Here is a 17,317-nt window from a genome sequence, read left to right as displayed (position 1 = left end):
TATCAGTATAAATTTGATAGTGCAAACAACGCGTGCAGCCCAAAATAATATTGGATTCTACCGATGAAGATAAAAAATATCGTCCTCTGTTTCACGTAAAAATCCTTACTCCATATTTGAATTATCTGCCATTGGGTAGAGTCAATACGGATGGATCTTTGCTCCAGACGAGATAAATTACCATCTGCGCCGCCCTCATAAGAGATATTTTTTTATAAATTATCATGCGCCGCCCAAAACCCTCACCGATGAGTGATTTAAACCGATAAGAAGAATGCTTCGAAGGTATTTGTTTAAATTTGTTGTCTACCGAAAAATTTGATAAAAATGGCGTTTTATGTTTTAGTGCCCGTATGAAATCCTAAAGGCGGCTTGATGTCACCGCCAGCTGGCGTTCAGATCTAGTCGTTCTCGGCGTCGTCCTTATCGCCGACAATTTATAATTTTAAAAGGGATCTATTCGATAACCACTGAGGAGGCAGGGTAGAAATAGAAAATTCAAACCTTTTCTTATTAAACTCAATGCAACACGTTTTTCTTCATCAAAGAATTGGCTACCATCACCAAAAACTCGATCTTCTGTAGGAGGAAGCTGTAAACAGGCGTCCAAAGAGTTGTTATTGATGCTTCTTTTGGTTGATTTTTGACAAAAATTGAATCTTTGTTTTCCCACAAAGTAGGGCGGCGGGGAAAGATTGAATCTTTAGGGGCGAAGGTGGTGCGAGTTCGAGCTAATGGGCCAGGAGCAAGGCAGGTTGGGGTCCTTGCTGAACAACAGATGGCTGGTATTCGTGGCGGCGATGTGGGTGCAGTCGGTGGCAGGTATCGGATACCTGTTCGGCAGTCTGTCGCCGGTGATCAAGAGCGCGCTCGGCTACAACCAGCGGCAGATTGCCCGGCTGGGGGTGGCTAAAGACCTGGGCGACAGCATCGGCTTCCTCGCCGGGAGTCTCTGTGAGATCCTCCCGCTCTGGGCGGCGCTGCTCGTCGGCGTGCTGCAGAACTTTGTGGGATATGGCTGGGTTTGGCTCATCGTCACCGGAAGAGCGCCCCAGTTGCCTCTCTGGGCGGTAAGTACCAACTCTTCTCCTGCTACTTCTTCACTTCATCTCCTTGGTTTTTGTTTTCAGATCGAAACATTTGTTTGAAACAAAAAAAAAAAAAGCATGTTCAGCTTCATGCTTTAATTGTTGAATTCTGTAGTTCCATTCAGTGGATACTATCCACTATGACAAGTTATCCTTTTCTAATTGCATCTTCCCTTTGATCACAGATGTGCATTCTCATATTTGTGGGGACTAATGGAGAGACATACTACAACACTGCTGCTCTGGTTTCATGCGTGCAGAACTTCCCTAAGGCCAGAGGCCCTATAGTAGGGATACTGAAGGGCTTTGCCGGTCTTAGCGGTGCAATCTTGACACAAATATTTGCCATGATGCACACACCTGATCATGCTGCTCTCATATACATGGTGGCTGTCGGTCCATCAATGGTCATCATCGCCTTGATGTTCATTGTCAGGCCCGTCGGTGGCCACCGGCAAGTGCGAGCTTCTGATCCGTCCAGCTTCGTGTTTATCTACAGCATTTGCCTGCTTCTGGCAGCTTATTTGATGGGTGTCATGATCCTTGAAGACCTCGTTGAGCTTAGCCATATTGTTGTTGTGGTGTTCACTGTGGGGCTGCTGTTCCTCTTGCTGGTTCCAATTGTCGTTCCTCTGCTGCTGACCTTCCACTTTGATGTCGTCTCCCCTGTAGAAGAGCCTCTCTTGCCCGAGCCAGCCAAAGAAGAGACGAGTAAGTCTGCTGAGCAAAACGAAGTCATCCTCAGTGAGCTCGAGGACGAGAAGCCCAAGGAAGTTGACCTTCTCCCGGCATCAGAAAGGCAGAAGAGAATTGCTCATTTGCAGGCAAAGTTATTCCTGGCTGCTGCTGATGGAGCTGTGAGGGTCAAGAAGAGGAGAGGACCTCACAGGGGAGAGGACTTCACCCTGATGCAGGCACTCATAAAGGCAGACTTTTGGCTCATGTTCATCTCTCTTCTGCTGGGATCAGGTTCAGGGTTGACGGTTATCGACAATCTCGGCCAGATGAGTGAGTCTCTAGGCTATGATGAAGCTCATATTTTCGTGTCCATGATCAGTATTTGGAACTTTCTTGGAAGAGTAGGCGGAGGCTATTTGTCCGAGGTTATTGTGAGGTATGAATTTGATGCCACTTAGTTGCAAAAGTTTTCAAGATGATTTGATGCTAACAAAAAATTTTGTTCTCAGGGACTATGCATATCCTAGGCCAGTGGCTTTGGCAGTCTTTCAGGTTGTAATGGCAATTGGACACTTATTCTTTGCCATGGCTTGGCCTGGAACAATGTACATAGGAACCCTACTGGTTGGACTTGGATATGGAGCTCACTGGGCCATTGTTCCTGCTGCAGCATCTGAGTTGTTTGGCTTGAAGAACTTTGGAGCTCTGTACAATTTCCTCACAGTAGCTAATCCCGCAGGCTCACTAATCTTTTCTGGCCTGATTGCCAGCGTAATCTACGATTATGAAGCAGAGCAGCAAGCCCGGAAACACCACAAATCACTTGTACGAATCCGAAGATTATTCGAAGTTGCTTCATTCAGTGGGGAGGAAACAGTGAAATGCACAGGGGCCATCTGTTTCTTCCTCAGCTCACTAATAATGTCGGGACTTTGCGCCATCGCCGTTGTTCTGAGTCTGATTCTCGTTTACAGGACTAGAATTGTGTACCGAAACCTTTATAGTAGAACTCTCAAATAATTCGGAACCTTTGGGAAAAAAGTGCCTGCCAACAATTCATTATGTGTTTCTAAATTGTGTATTTAGAGAAGGGTACGTCTTGAATGTTTTCTGGTGTATTGATTATGTTTATCCAGCAACCAATAATTTAGAGGCATTGGCTTGTAGCCTTTGTGTTTTATGCTTGTAATTTGATTGTGTCAAAATCAAAACATTTCTACATTTCATTATATACTTTCTGATTAATGATCTCATTGCAATTCGAAGTTTTCCATTTCATCTTCATGTGGCTGCTCCAATATTAATGGATGATGTTTTACCCATTTGAAGTGCATTGAAGCTCATAAAATCATTATGTTGAGGATAAGAATCTAGTGCATGTGTTTCTCTTTAATTCTGTATAAAGAAACTTCTCACTTCTCACAAGAGTTGTTCGTATGATCAATAGAAACATACAAAGAGAGCAATAAAATCAAGATAAAGTTAAGACTCAGCTTTTATTCATGTTCAAACTCATACATTGTTAAACCATTCCATCATTAGCATTTTGATCAGGATTGTGTATTGGATTTGGGCCTTGTGGGACTAAACGCATTGTCTCAACATCATTTCTATCGATAACACCAACATCAATGTCTTGGACACCAAATTCAACACCATTATGGATTGGGTCGGGGCCACTTGGTACCTTACGCATTGCACTAACATCCTTTATATCAATAAAACCAACACTGTGTTGTATTGGTTCTGGACCACTTCCAACTGTGCGCGTAGCATCAATGTCTTGGACACCAAATTCAACACCATTATGGATTGGGTCAGGGCCACCTGGTACACTACGCATTGCACCAACACCACCATTACCTTGATCCCCATGATTTATCGAGACACCTGGAACTACCTGCAGCACCCTTGCTCCAGAGGTACAACCAAAGCAGCATACGACTGCTAACACAGTTAATGAAACATAGGGAGATGCTCTTTGAACCATTGTATTTGTAGTTGTAAAGGTTAACGTAGTCGACGCTCCAGATGAAGGATGTAGGTTGGTTGTGAGGTATCAGCGCTCTACGCTTTATACTTGCGGACACCATACCCAAAGATTGATATTGTTGATAGAACAACAATCTGCAGGTTTAGAAACGTAAAGATAAGGGCATTAAATGGTTGGCATGTAAGTATATGGTCATGTTATCCTCTTCTGTATATACATATTCAATTCTCAATAAATTGGACAAGCACACCATGGCAGTTATTGTATTCCATTTTAAGCTGTCACATGACCGTCCGTATCGACTCGAAAATTTGTCATTTGACCGTGTAGGATGGGCTAGTCCACTTGACGGATTAGTAAATCTCCGATTCAATTCCATGACTTGTAGAATAGACGTCAATCTATCAAATAATAATAAAAAAATTATTTATTAAATTTGATTATTTCATAAATAAATTTTGATTTGAAAGTCTACTTTATTTTGAGTTTATTTATTTTTCATTCTCAATCAAAAAAATATTTTAAAAATGAATCTTTAAATATATATATAAATTATATTTTAAATTCATGATACACGAAATAATTGAAAAGTTCGTTTATATTCCGAATCTGAATTATTATAAATAAATAAAAAAAAATGATTTACATGCGCGTTGAACAACTCTTCGTATTCTTTCGATGATTTATATGTGATAACCGGATCCGAACCGTCCAATCACGAGGGACCCGCAGATCGACGGTGGACCCGTTCTTCTCTCTTCCACCGAGAGCCGTAAATTAGGAATGCATTGCAGGTCCAATTTGTTCGCAGAAAAGACTCGTTCCGTTCGATGCCGTCACCCTTCAAACGCTCATGTCGCTCGTTTAAAAATCCCTCCTTGGTGCCGATAAACAATTCGACACGGAGCTGGCGAGATGACCCTTTGCGCTGCCAGATGCCCTTCTTCCTTCGCCACTGCCGCCGTCGATCCCTCGAGCGCCCTCCGTTCTATCAGATCGTCCACCCTTCTCGCGTCTGTTCCTGGAAGGGTTTTAGCTGGAGGAGTGTCCAACTCTTCTGCGAGCCATTGGAAATTAAGAGTTGCCTGCAAGCAAGAAGGTGAATGCCTTTTCTTTTTTCTTTTTACATTCCCTGTTCTTGCTGGATCCCTGTGTTACGTTCCAAGCGTCGGGCCTAGAGAAGGATAACTAGATGAGAGGGGTAGCCGTGTAAACGAGAGATATGAGGACAGGTAAGAATCCAGAAATAATTTTCTTTCTTTTTTTTTCTCCATTTAACTTTGTCTATAGTTAGAACTAATCTAATAAAACTAAACTAATAGCAAATTAGAAAATTTCCCCCAAACTCAAATTCAGAGAAATTTCTGCGATCTTGGAGGAGAAGGGTGAGGCGATAATGACTCACGGTGAGAGATTGGGAAGCTTGATCTTGCCTTCGAGGAGGATGTGGTGTTGTATAATATGAACATTAATTCCTTAAATTATTGATAACAATATTACATTAGGTCAATTTCGGTCAAAAATTATATAAACATTAATTATATGTAAATGATCAAATATATCAAATCAATACAATAAACAAATAATGATTTAAAAGAAATAGAATGCAAGCCTAAGCTCATTATCATAATGTGAAGTTTTAATTTTTATGCGGGTTAAATACTGTCCTCTTGTGCACCAAAGATATAACCGCTGTTACCTTTGCCCTTAGGGTATCTCCAATGAAAGGTTTGTGAGAGGTTTGTAAAATCAAAAAAGCTGAACCATTGTTGAGGTAAGGTTCGAGATTTGTACTTTAAGAGAGTAGTGAAAACTCAAACATGTTCTTTTGTCTTGAAATTGATGTAATATGTATGGAGCCATGCAACTATATGTTATGAATTGGACCACAAAAAAGTTCTCTTAGAGCTCTAACCATTGGAGATGTTTCAATAAGTTTTTATAATGTTGATGTGACATATTGGAACCATAAAAAAAGCTCATGTAGAGCTCTATCGATTGGAGATACCCTAATATGATGGTGCATTGAGGCCTATCGATAGACCCTTTTAATATCAGGCAACCTAAATAATATATAATTTAAAACATTAAAGACAAGGAAAAGAATAACATGAGGGAATGCCACTAGGTATCTTGATTACTTTTCCATTATGCATCGAGCCTTTCTAATGACTCCTCTTTTAGGGAGAGCTAGCAAGTGTCTCATTAATGCTCCATTTGATAAGAATTATGTCTTTTCCAAGATATGTGCCTTTTTAATCATAAAAATTTCATAGTAAAATATTTAATGAGAATACAAACCTTTCGTGGTCATTTTGCAGCTATAAGTGTGCCTGTATCTGCTGCAAAAGAAGCTCCCTTCAAGAATGTAGAAAATAGTGGTGTTTTCGCTTTATCTTCACTGGAATACAGACATGTCACAAGTCCTAATCCAAATGATGGGGAACCAACATTTAGTATTATCGTGGTTGGAGCATCTGGGGACCTTGCTAAAAAGAAGATATTTCCTGCTCTATTTGCACTATATTGTGAACATTGTCTTCCAAAGGTCTGACTTTTCTCATCTACTGCCTCTTGTAGCTCATTGTGCTCATTAACATTGCTTGAATGCCTACTTACATTCTTTTTTCATGCAGAACTTTACTATATTTGGTTATGCTAGAAGTAAGATGACTGATGCTGAACTAAGAACCATGGTTAGCAGAACACTTACTTGCAGAATTGATAAAAGGTGACAGATTGTTTATGCATTTATTCATGATTTGGTTTATGCTCAGGTTCAACTTAGCATTTTGTTGACCTGACTGTTTATGCTGATTTTGCCAGAGAGAATTGCAATGAGAAGATAGAAAAATTCCTAAAACGATGCTTCTATCATTCAGGCCAATATGACTCTGAGGAGAATTTTGCAGAGCTTGACAAGACGCTGAAAGAGCATGAGGTATGTTTGTCTTACTAGAAGTTGAATATCTTGATTTATTAGATTTTTAAAATGGAATCTGCTTCCAAACAGGGTACATGTACATCCCATGTAGTTTATTGGTATTTTATATACTCATTTATTTTTCAAAATCCTTCACTTAGTCCATCAGATGAGTTATTTAATCAAGGTAACTTAACATGAATTATTCCCTTTTTCTTTAGTAAAACTGGTTAAGTAAACCATATGATGGACTGAAGTAGAGAATTTTTGAAACATAGGGATACATCCAAAAACTTCCTGAGTTGAAATCTACATCACCAGCACCACAACCTAATTCTTCCTTTTCTCCTTCAATTTCAACTGATTTCTACCTCTTTTATTTATTAATCAGATGAATGTCAGTATGATTCGTCATGTGCTAGATTTGTCATCCGAAAGCAATTGGCACTTGCTGATTTCATTCCAGCTCGGTCCATTTGTATGAGTTTCACAAAGTTTGTCAACCATTCGATATGTCATACTAATGATCAATTAGGAATGAAGCTTTCTTCTTGGAGATTTATTTTCTTAAAACCAGGAGATAATTTGATTTTACTTTACAAGATAGACCATCCTAGAAATAAAAGATTTCATAATTTATATATATATATAAATTGTTTTCCTTACCCACTTATGTGAATGCTCCCAGGTATCTAAGATCCACGTGAGAATTGCTTCTATGCCTAATTGAATTTGGTATCTTTCTTGTTTATTTCAGTATCTCATGTCTGCAAGTGTACAATTGTGGACTTTTGAGTTGAGTCTTTTTACTTAGAAGATCGTCTTTAACATGTCCAATTATTGTAAATTTTATGTACAAAGATGCACTACAATGTGGTTTCCTGTTTCTGACAAATTCTGTGATGATAGCCTGTAGCTTGAACTTGGTTGTCATCAAACATTTATCTCGATTAAGCATTTCTTGTCCAAAAAACAAAAATGTTCCAATACGTAGAGAAGAGTTAACATACTTGAATTTTCTATTTGCTGTATAGGGTGGGAGGGTGTCAAACCGGCTGTTTTATTTGTCAATTCCACCAAACATATTTATAGATGTAGTGAAGTCGGCAAGCAGATCGGCTTCTTCCAAGAATGGATGGACCAGAGTAATAGTTGAAAAACCATTTGGTCGTGACTCTGAATCTTCTGCTGCTTTGACAAGTGGACTAAAACAGTACCTAGATGAAGATCAAATTTTTAGGTGAAAAGTTGATCTCATGTGTTTTTTCATGTTTGTCAATTCTGGAATTCCGTATCTTACCATATTTCTAATTTTTCAGGATTGATCATTACTTGGGGAAGGAACTTGTCGAGAATCTATCTGTTCTTCGATTTTCAAATCTTATTTTTGAACCACTATGGTCTAGGAAATATATCAGGAATGTGCAGCTGATTTTCTCTGAAGATTTTGGTACAGAAGGACGGGGAGGGTGAGGCCTAAAGACTATTGTCCTTCGAGTTTCCTTCTGTAGACTCTTTCCACTAAATTTTTTGTGATGCAGGTATTTTGATCACTATGGAATCATCAGAGATATTATGCAGAATCATCTTCTCCAAATTTTAGCTTTATTTGCAATGGAAACTCCAGCTAGCTTAGATGCCGAAGACATTAGAAATGAAAAGGTATGCATGTGATGAGATTAGAAGATGCTTCTCTAAATCAGGCTTTAGTGTTGCCTATTTGGTTCTGTCCATAGTAGCAGAGTGAACTTTCTTTTATTTCTAAAGCATGCCTTTCCACATGTTACAGGTGAAAGTTCTCCGTTCAATGAGGCCATTGCAATTGGAAAATGTAGTCATTGGACAATACAAGGGCCACACAAAGGGTGGAGTGACGCATCTTGGATACACAGACGATAAGACTGTCCCTGAAGGGAGCCTTACCCCAACATTTGCTGCAGCTGCGCTTTTCATAGATAATGCAAGATGGGATGGGGTTCCCTTCCTAATGAAAGCTGGGAAAGCATTGCATACCAAACGGTAGGTTGCAAATGCCATTATGCATTTCTAGGTACTCGTTACCACTCTCATATAAACATCAGCATATATAGTGACACAATTTGGTATTCTTGAAAATTCTATTTGCAGAGCGGAGATTAGGGTTCAGTTTCGACATGTCCCTGGCAATCTCTACAAGCAAAATTTTGGTACTGATAGAGAACAAGCTACCAATGAACTTGTTATCAGGGTCCAACCTGATGAAGCTATATACTTAAAGATTAATAACAAGGTTCCTGGCTTGGGGATGAGATTGGACCGCAGTAATCTGAATCTTCTATACTCATCAAGGTACAAAAAAAAATCACTTCTCTTTCGAAGAGATATTTTGCCAATGACTTAACACACTTATTTCCTTAATACCTTCAAAATAGAAGACCTACTTTACTACTTACTTGGTTGGATTTCTTTCTTCATTTTTTTTTGTACATTTGACAATTTTGTTTCAAAATTCTTGTGATCGTGGCTCATTCATGCTTTACCAAAAATTATCAACGTTTTCATAATGGTTGTTATTGCTAGCATTATTATTACTCCCTCGTCAACCAAAACCAGTAATTCCATTCCCTCTTATATGTGTTTTGGCTTTGGTAGGTATTCTAAAGAGATTCCCGATGCATATGAGAGGCTACTTCTAGATGCTATTGGGGGTGAACGACGATTATTCATCCGGTCTGATGAACTTGATGCTGCTTGGAACTTGTTCACTCCACTGCTCAAAGAGTTGGAGGAGAAGAAAATTTCCCCCGAGCTCTACCCTTATGGAAGTCGTGGACCAGTTGGCGCACACTATCTTGCCTCAAAATACAATGTTCGCTGGGGAGATCTCGGTGCATCAGATATTGATTGATTAACTTGATTATTTTATTGTCATTTTAGTGGAATCTAGTGATGCAATAACATAACTAAGAGAATATTCTCACGAAGTGAGTTACATTTGCATGAGATACTATGTTGATCAACTGAAATTTTGACAACATTTATTCAATTTATTATGCAGACCGCTTACTATCTTGAGTTCAATCAGTCAATGCAGTTGAAACGCATTTTAACAATTATGAGTGTGAAGTGAGTAGAATTTATGAATTTGTAAGAGTACTTTAATTATCTAAAAGCTCCAAAATTTTTGGGGAAAATGACAAAATTTTGGAGCTCAATGTTTTTTCTTTTCTTCTGAAATTGCCAAGAAGTAAAATCTACCTCTATGTAGATTATCTACAAACAAACTATCATCCATTACTATATTTTTGCAGCAATAAAGTAATGGTCAGGCACCTCAGGGCATGGTGTGGTGACAAGAGGCTTGATATTTCTTTGAGGATTTGATTCCCACACAATGTGCATCGGCAGCGATTAAATTTCTGATAACACATGGGTGTCACATTAGGAGTCGCCATGCTTCTTAGATTTACTTAGTGGGTGAAATGTAGGGTCAGACGACGGTCTACCCAAGATTAGTTGGTAAGATATGAATACTTATTATAAAAAAAATCTGCAGGTCACATGTGCGATCCATACTCACAACACATTAGTTTGCTCTTGGGACTTTGGCACAGTGGTCAAACACTCCAGCGGTTAATCAGGCATCTACAATTTGAATCATAGCTATGACGTATTATAGGAATTTTTCCTCCAATGAGATGACAAACCTAGGAAGTTGGCCACTCCGGACGGATAATCACACGCACTTCTCGATGTGGACGGAATGTGGGATCGAACCATCCATCCTGAGATTAGTCGGCTCGCAAGATCTAGATACCTGGTTAAAAAAAATAAAGTAACAATGGGGTAGGTAATGGTGTGATGGTAAGTGGTGGGGCGGACTCCCTAAGCAATGAGAGTTTAAATTAAACCCCACCCAAAGCACATTACACCTAGGGAGTTTGAACTACTTATGACATTAGGCTACTTGCATAGTTCATTTGCACTTTTCGATTTACCTTAGTGGTCAGTAGAGAACTTTTGTGTGGCCAAACCAGTCACCTCCAAGATTAGTCGATTTGAAGAGTTGGATACTTAGATTAACAAAAAAAAAATAATGTGGTGTTGCCCTGGGGCTTGGTGCGGTGGTAAGAGACAGGGTGCATGTCTCCCCATGCAATTAAACTTTGATTCTCACGTTGGGCATTTCTATGCATGCGGTGCTCAAACTACTCGTGATGTAGAAGAGCCACGTCAGGAGTCATCTGCGCTTTTAGGATTTACCCTAGTAACCAGACTAGTCGGTTCGATACCTCGGTTAACAATAAAATAAAATAATGTGGTATTTCCCCTCGAGGCTTGATGCGATGGTAAGAGGGAGGGTGTCTTCCCATGCAATGAGGGTTCAATTCTCATGCTGAACATTCTACACCTGATGTTCAAACTACTCGTGATACTGGGGCACCACATCAAGAGTCACTTGTACTTCTTGGTTTTATCCTAGTAGTAGGTGGAAAACTTCCGTGGGGTCGATCAACTCCAAGACTAATCGCTTCGAAAAGTTAGATACCTAGGTTAACAATAAAATAAAATAAAGTAATGTGATGTTGCACCCTGATGTGGTAAAAGATAATTCGCTCGTCCCCAGTTCCTCCTCCAACTCGTCCTTAGGCCAATACAGAGAAGGTAAATCATAGGTGGCTACTAGCCATTAGTGCAGGTGGCCAAGGTATGAGGGAAGACATGCTCGGACATCCTGAGTTTCGATCCTAAGACCTTATGTAGTAACACTCATGCCTCAACTACAGCACCGCCCCGAGGGGACAATGTGGTGTTGCATCCTGAGGTTTGATACGATGGTAAGAGACAGGGCATGCATCTCCTCATGCAATGAGGGGTTGATTCTCACGCTTGGGTGCATTCTATGCCCGTGATGCTCAAACTACTTGTTATGCTGGGGCACCACATTAAGAGCCACCTACGCTTTCCGAATTTACCTTGGTGGCTAGGGTTGTAAATGAGTCAAGCCTGTTGATACAGTCTGACCTGGCTGTTGTTTTGATGTTGACACTAATTTAAGTTTGTATCAGATAGTGTTTAAACTCAGAATGACTACTGATCGAGGTTGATCAGTTGGGAGGGAAAGTCCTGGTGAGTGAAGTCAGGCAAGGGAAATCCAGATGGGTCAAGACATCTGGTGAAAAGTCCAAGCAGGGAGCTTGGCACGGGAAAAGTCCAAGTATGGCGACTTGGCACGGAATGGTCAGAGAGGGCTCGGTAGCTCGTTCTCTGGACCGGACGAAGTCGGAGAGGGCTCGATAGCTCGTTCTCCGGACTAGGTCAGAGAGGGCTCGGTAGCTCGTTCTCTGGACCGGACTAGGTCAGAGAGGGCTCGGTAGCTCGTTCTCCGGATTAGGTCAGAGAGGGACCTAAGTGGACATTACATGGCACATTGGATCGGTCGGTAGACCGATCCAGTGACACAAGAATCAGTGGATCGGTCGGCAGACCGATCCAGTGAAACTAAGTTCCACGGATCGGTCTGATGACCGATCAGATGACACTCAGTAGCACACTGAGTGAAATCTGATCGGTCTGCAGACCGATCAGAAAACACTCAGTAGCACACTGAGTGCAATCTGATCGGTCAGGGAGACCGATCAGGAGAAAAGCCTGCAGAAGAGAGAAAGAGGTGGATCGGTCTGTGGACCGATCCACACTCAATCTGATCGGTCACTACGACCGATCAGGCTGTTGCCTGATCGGTCCAAGGCACTGTGATCGGTCTGGTGACCGATCCACACACTCTGATTTGTTCGCTGTATCAACGATTCCTTCACTGCTTTTGATATATCTCATTCATTTATGTGATGTAATCCTCTGTGCTGTTAGCTTTTGAGTTTGCAGGTTAACAGGTATCATTCCAAGCCTAATTTCAAATTAAGTTCGTAAGAGGAATGCGACAAATGGTCTTTCTGTTGGTTTCAGCGGCGCATGGTGCATTTCAGGCATCAATGGATACTGCTGTGATCTGGCTGCGATCTGCTTGACTCCTGGGGATTGGTTCGAGCTCAGAAGACGCCAGTGTTGATTGTGATATCATTGGTGTGAGTTCAGAGAATCAGAGAAGGAGGAAAAGGGATTGGCTGCAGCGCTGATTTGCGCAGTTTGGACCAGATCTGTGACAGCAGAGATCAGGTTTTGAGAAGCAGTAAATGTTAGAGTGTATACTAAAAGCCTAGCTTTTGGTATAAATATTTATCTAGAAATAAGAATCACATTGGTCAAATGTCTACATTTATGATAAATGAAGTTGTTCAATTAATTTATATTGTAGATAACATGGTGTGTGGTGTCACACACAGAGGATCATGTTATCAGTACCTTATAAATTATAAACAGTAGCTCACGACCATAATGGAAAGGAACAAACCATTGGAAGGTCGTAGTGTAATTAGGTATTAGTTTATCTTAACTATATAATTACACTAGTACACTTAGAGTGTATTGAGTAGGACCATTAGAGGACGTTTCTTTTATACTGACTTTATAAAGAAACAAAGACCTCAGTTATTATGGAAGTGTGTGCTCTTAATCCTAATATAATAACAAGCACATATATTTGATATTTATTTCTTTAATTTATCAATGGGTGAGATTTAGTTCGATGAATCAATAAGCCCGATAAGTTGGGAAATGATATCACTTATAGTGTGTGTTGTTGATTATAGAAGGAAACGTCCTAGTGATCTAGGTTGAGAATGTCCCCAAGAGGAGCTCATAAGGATTGTCATGTTAAACCTGCGGTGGACATAGTCCGACATGACGATGAAGTTGAGTGGTACTACTCTTGGAGCTAGATATTAATTAAGTGAGTTGTCAGTAACTTACTTAATTAGTGGACATTTGTTATCTTAAACACAGGGAGACTAACACACTCATAATAAGAAGGAGCCCAAAATGTAATTTGGGATTGGTGCGGTAGTTCAATAATAGTTCTTTAGTGGAATGAATTATTATTGATGAAATTAAGTTGTGTGTTCAGGGCGAACACGGGATGCTTAATTTCATCGGGAGACCAAAACCAATTCCTCCTCTCGGTCCCTATCGTAGCCTCTAGTATATAGAGATTTATACCCACTGCATACCACCTTCTTACCCATCCAATGGGGCCGGCCAAGCTAGCTTGGAACCCAAGCTAGGGCCGGCCAAGATCAAGTGGATGAGTCATGTAGGTGGCCGGCCAAAGCTTGGGTCCCAAGCTTAGGTGGCCGACCACTAGAATATTAAAAGGATTTTTATTAAAATTATTTCTTATGTGGATATCATGATTTTAAAAGAGAGTTTAAAAATTAAACATTTCCTTTTATAACTTTCTACAAAAGATTAAGAGAAGAGATTAATCTCTTTCCTTATTTGTAGATTAAAAGGATGATTTTAATTTTTGGTAAAAACTTTCCTTATTTGTAAATCATCTACATGTTTAAAAGAGAGTTTAAAATTTGAAATCTTTCCTTATTTGTTGATTAAAAGGTGGATTTTAAATTTTTAAGAAAACTTTCCTTTTTAACCATGTTCATGATTTAAAAGAGAGTTTAAAAATTAAATATTCTCTTTTATAAGTTTCTACAAGAGATTAAGAAAAGATTTGATATCTTTCCTTATTTGTAGATTAAAAGAGATTTTAATTTTTAGAGATAACTTTCTTTTTATCCACATGTTTAAAAGAAAGATTTTAATTTATAAAATTTTCTTTTTACTAACCATGAAGGGATTAAATTATTGGAGAAATTTTATAAATTTCTGGAGACAAATTAGGAAGTTTTAATTAATTAAAACTCTCCTTGTTTATAGCTTGTGGTGGCCGACCATATGAATTGATGAGAAGAAAATTGTTTTTAATTAAATAAATTTTCTTTTTCAATGGCAAAAGAATTAAGGAAATTTTTAATAAATTTTCCTTATTTGCCAAGACCAAGGATTATAAAAGAGGGGGTAGAGAAGGCTTCATTGTGAACAACCTCTATTATTTCTCTCCCTCTTTTCCTTGGTGTTGTGGCCGGCCAACCTCTCTTCCTTTCTTCCTCTTGGTGGTGGCCGAACCTTCTCTATTGGCTTGGAGCTCTTGTGGTGGCCGGATACTACTTGGAGAAGAAGAAGAAGAAGGAGAGAAAGCTTGTATCCCTTGGAGCTTGGTTGGTGTTTTGTTCTTCGTCTTTGGTGAAGCTTCTTTGTGTTGGCCGAACCTAGCTAGGAGGAGAAGAAGGTGCTTGGTGGGTTCTCATCTCGGAAGATCGTTGCCCACACAACGTCCGAGGTTAGAAGAGGAATACGGTAGAAGATCAAGAGGTCTTTCTAAAAGGTATAACTAGTAATTTTTCTTTCCGCATCATGCTAGTTATTTATGGAAATAATACCAAATACAAGAGGCTTACGATTCTAGTATTTCGAATATGTTTTTCGAAGTTGTGTTCTTTTGTTTTATTTTTCCTTGTGATTTGATTGTTCTTTTCGGTTAACCTAAAGTTATTTTAGGAAATTAAATATTAGATTTCTATAAAAGGTTTTGTCTAGTCGGTGGTGGTTGCTCCCATATCCAAGAAGGCCATGTGCCTCGCCACGTCAGTACTGGGAACCAATTATGGAAATTAATATTTAATGGAATTAATAACTTAAGGTGATTTGGGTCGAACGTGTTAAGTTCCGCAGGAGATCCAAGTCAAAACCTAAAAGAACAAATAGATTAAGTTTTGGATCAAACGTGTTAAGTTCCGCAGGCGATCCAAAATTTAATTTAAAAGAACACATGGTAGCTAGGAAAAGGTTCAGACCTTTGTACAAAATTTTTGTACAGTGGAACCTCTAGGCTTTCCCAGTAGCAACCAACAGTAAAAACAGCGAGAGGGGAACAAGAACAGAACAAGAAAGCTTGAAAGAAAAGTCTGTGCTGTTGTGCGAAGTTCTTGAGCTCTCGGGTGAACTGCGATCTCTGTTTTCTGCTACTGATCCTCGCGTGGTTGTAAGCATTTCTATTCTCCTTTGCCACCGAGTTTCTGTAAGTCTCGTGCTTTAACTTAGATATTTCTTGAGACTTTGTGGGAAGGTTACTCCACCTAGAAGGAGGATCTTTAGCCGGAATTCTTCCGGGGTGCGATCTACCGAAGATCAAGGAGTCGTCCACCTTACGGACACGCCGAGGAGTAGGGGCAAGTTATCCCCGAACCTCGTAAATCTGTGTATCAGTGTTTGTGTGTTGGTTTTTGTTTTTTTTAGTTTGCTTATTCCGCTGCGCTAACTAGTTTCTGTGTAGAACTCTCTGCTTAAGTTTTTAAAGAGGCTATTCCCCCCCCCCCCCCCCTCTAGCCATCTAAGATCCCAACAAGTGGTATCAGAGCCTGGTGCTCTTCATTTCGGCTTAACAACCCAAAGAGCCAAACAAGGATGGCTATGAAGGAAGGCTTTAGCACAAATCGACCACCCTACTTCGAAGGAGCAGATTTTCAATATTGGAAGGGCCGCATGGAGTATTACCTCAAGACCGACATTGCCATGTGGTTCTCAGTCAAGGAAGGTTTCACACCACCAAAGGATGAAGAAGGTAAGGAACTTGATTCGTCAAGATGGTCTACCGAACAACTCCGCAAAGCACAAGCCGATGCCAAGGCTATGGTCACCTTGCAATGTGGAATCGCCAAGGACCAACTCGTCAAGGTAGGTCCGTTCTCGAGTGCAAGAGACCTATGGAACAAACTCATCGAGCTCCAAGAGGGAACTCGAGATTCTCGGATTGCCAAGAGGGACCTATTCTTGAATCAACTCCAAAATCTAACTATGAAGGACAATGAAACGGTAAGTGAGCTTCATGGGAGATTCAAGGAGATCATCAACGGTCTACACTCTGTGGACGAACGAGTGGAGAATCGCGATCTCGTAAGGTATGCTCTAAAAGCTTTTCCTAGGAATGCCTTGTGGTCATCTATGGTAGATGCCTACAAGGTATCCAAGGATCTTTCTATTGTTAAATTAGATGAATTTTTTTGTGAGATGGAACTTCATGAGCTTGCTAACAAAGGTCAAAAAGAGAAGGGTATTGCTTTGTTTGCAGGACCAAAGAGCAAGGATGGAAGAAGGAAGAAGGAAAAGAAGAAAGAAAAGGAGATTTCCTCATCCACCTCTTCCTTAGAATCCGATGATGAAAGTGGATCATCATCAAGTGAGATGGCGAATTTCGTAAGAAGAATCATGAGAAGGAGCAGGAGATACAAAGGAAAAGGTAAACCTAGTGAACAAAATATTGACAAAACTAATGTTACGTGTTATGAGTGTAGCAAAAAGGGACACTATCGAAGTGAGTGTCCAAAACATAAGAAGAAGGAGGAACGAGCCAAAAAGAAGGAGGAAAGAGCCAAGAAGAAGAAGGCTCTCAAGGCCACTTGGGATGAGTCCTCATCAAGCTCATCGGAGGAAGAAGAGAAGATGGAAAAGAGCACACGACAATTAGCACTTATGGCAAGGGAAGTTTCGGACTCCGGAAGTGAGGGAGATTCGAGCGACGCTTCAACCGCGGCTTCATCATCGTCGGATGATGAAGAGGTAACCTCTTCTCATATAGAAAAGTGTTATAAGACTATCACTCACTTATCTACATTGCTTAAAAAGTCAAAAACAGAAAATAAA

At 40.1% G+C, this 17,317-nt stretch overlaps 3 protein-coding genes across 3 annotated transcripts; 2 read left to right on the top strand and 1 right to left on the bottom strand.

Annotated features, from left to right (window-relative positions):
* Positions 1-469: 469 nt before the first annotated feature.
* LOC122024594 (protein NUCLEAR FUSION DEFECTIVE 4-like) lies at positions 470-3,057 on the top strand. The gene is made up of 3 exons (XM_042583249.1): positions 470-1,070; positions 1,274-2,202; positions 2,276-3,057. The coding sequence occupies exons 1-3, from the start codon at positions 735-737 to the stop codon at positions 2,784-2,786; spliced, it is 1,776 nt and encodes a 591-aa protein (XP_042439183.1). The 5' UTR covers positions 470-734; the 3' UTR covers positions 2,787-3,057.
* A 231-nt stretch (positions 3,058-3,288) lies between these two features.
* On the bottom strand, positions 3,289-3,756 carry LOC122023230 (CLAVATA3/ESR (CLE)-related protein 4A-2-like). The gene has a single exon (XM_042581305.1). The coding sequence runs from the start codon at positions 3,754-3,756 to the stop codon at positions 3,289-3,291; it is 468 nt and encodes a 155-aa protein (XP_042437239.1).
* Positions 3,757-4,568: 812 nt separating this feature from the next.
* LOC122025597 (glucose-6-phosphate 1-dehydrogenase, chloroplastic-like) lies at positions 4,569-9,730 on the top strand. The gene is made up of 10 exons (XM_042584431.1): positions 4,569-4,858; positions 6,081-6,307; positions 6,396-6,490; positions 6,586-6,700; positions 7,717-7,922; positions 8,002-8,151; positions 8,224-8,344; positions 8,472-8,701; positions 8,810-9,010; positions 9,314-9,730. The coding sequence occupies exons 1-10, from the start codon at positions 4,675-4,677 to the stop codon at positions 9,567-9,569; spliced, it is 1,785 nt and encodes a 594-aa protein (XP_042440365.1). The 5' UTR covers positions 4,569-4,674; the 3' UTR covers positions 9,570-9,730.
* The last annotated feature ends 7,587 nt before the right edge of the window (positions 9,731-17,317 follow it).

This window comes from Zingiber officinale, chromosome 9B, assembly GCF_018446385.1.
Source record: "Zingiber officinale cultivar Zhangliang chromosome 9B, Zo_v1.1, whole genome shotgun sequence".
NCBI classification, from domain to species: Eukaryota; Viridiplantae; Streptophyta; class Magnoliopsida; order Zingiberales; family Zingiberaceae; genus Zingiber; species Zingiber officinale.
Note: the sequence above shows the minus strand (reverse complement) of the source record. Positions and strands in the feature narration are given on the sequence as shown.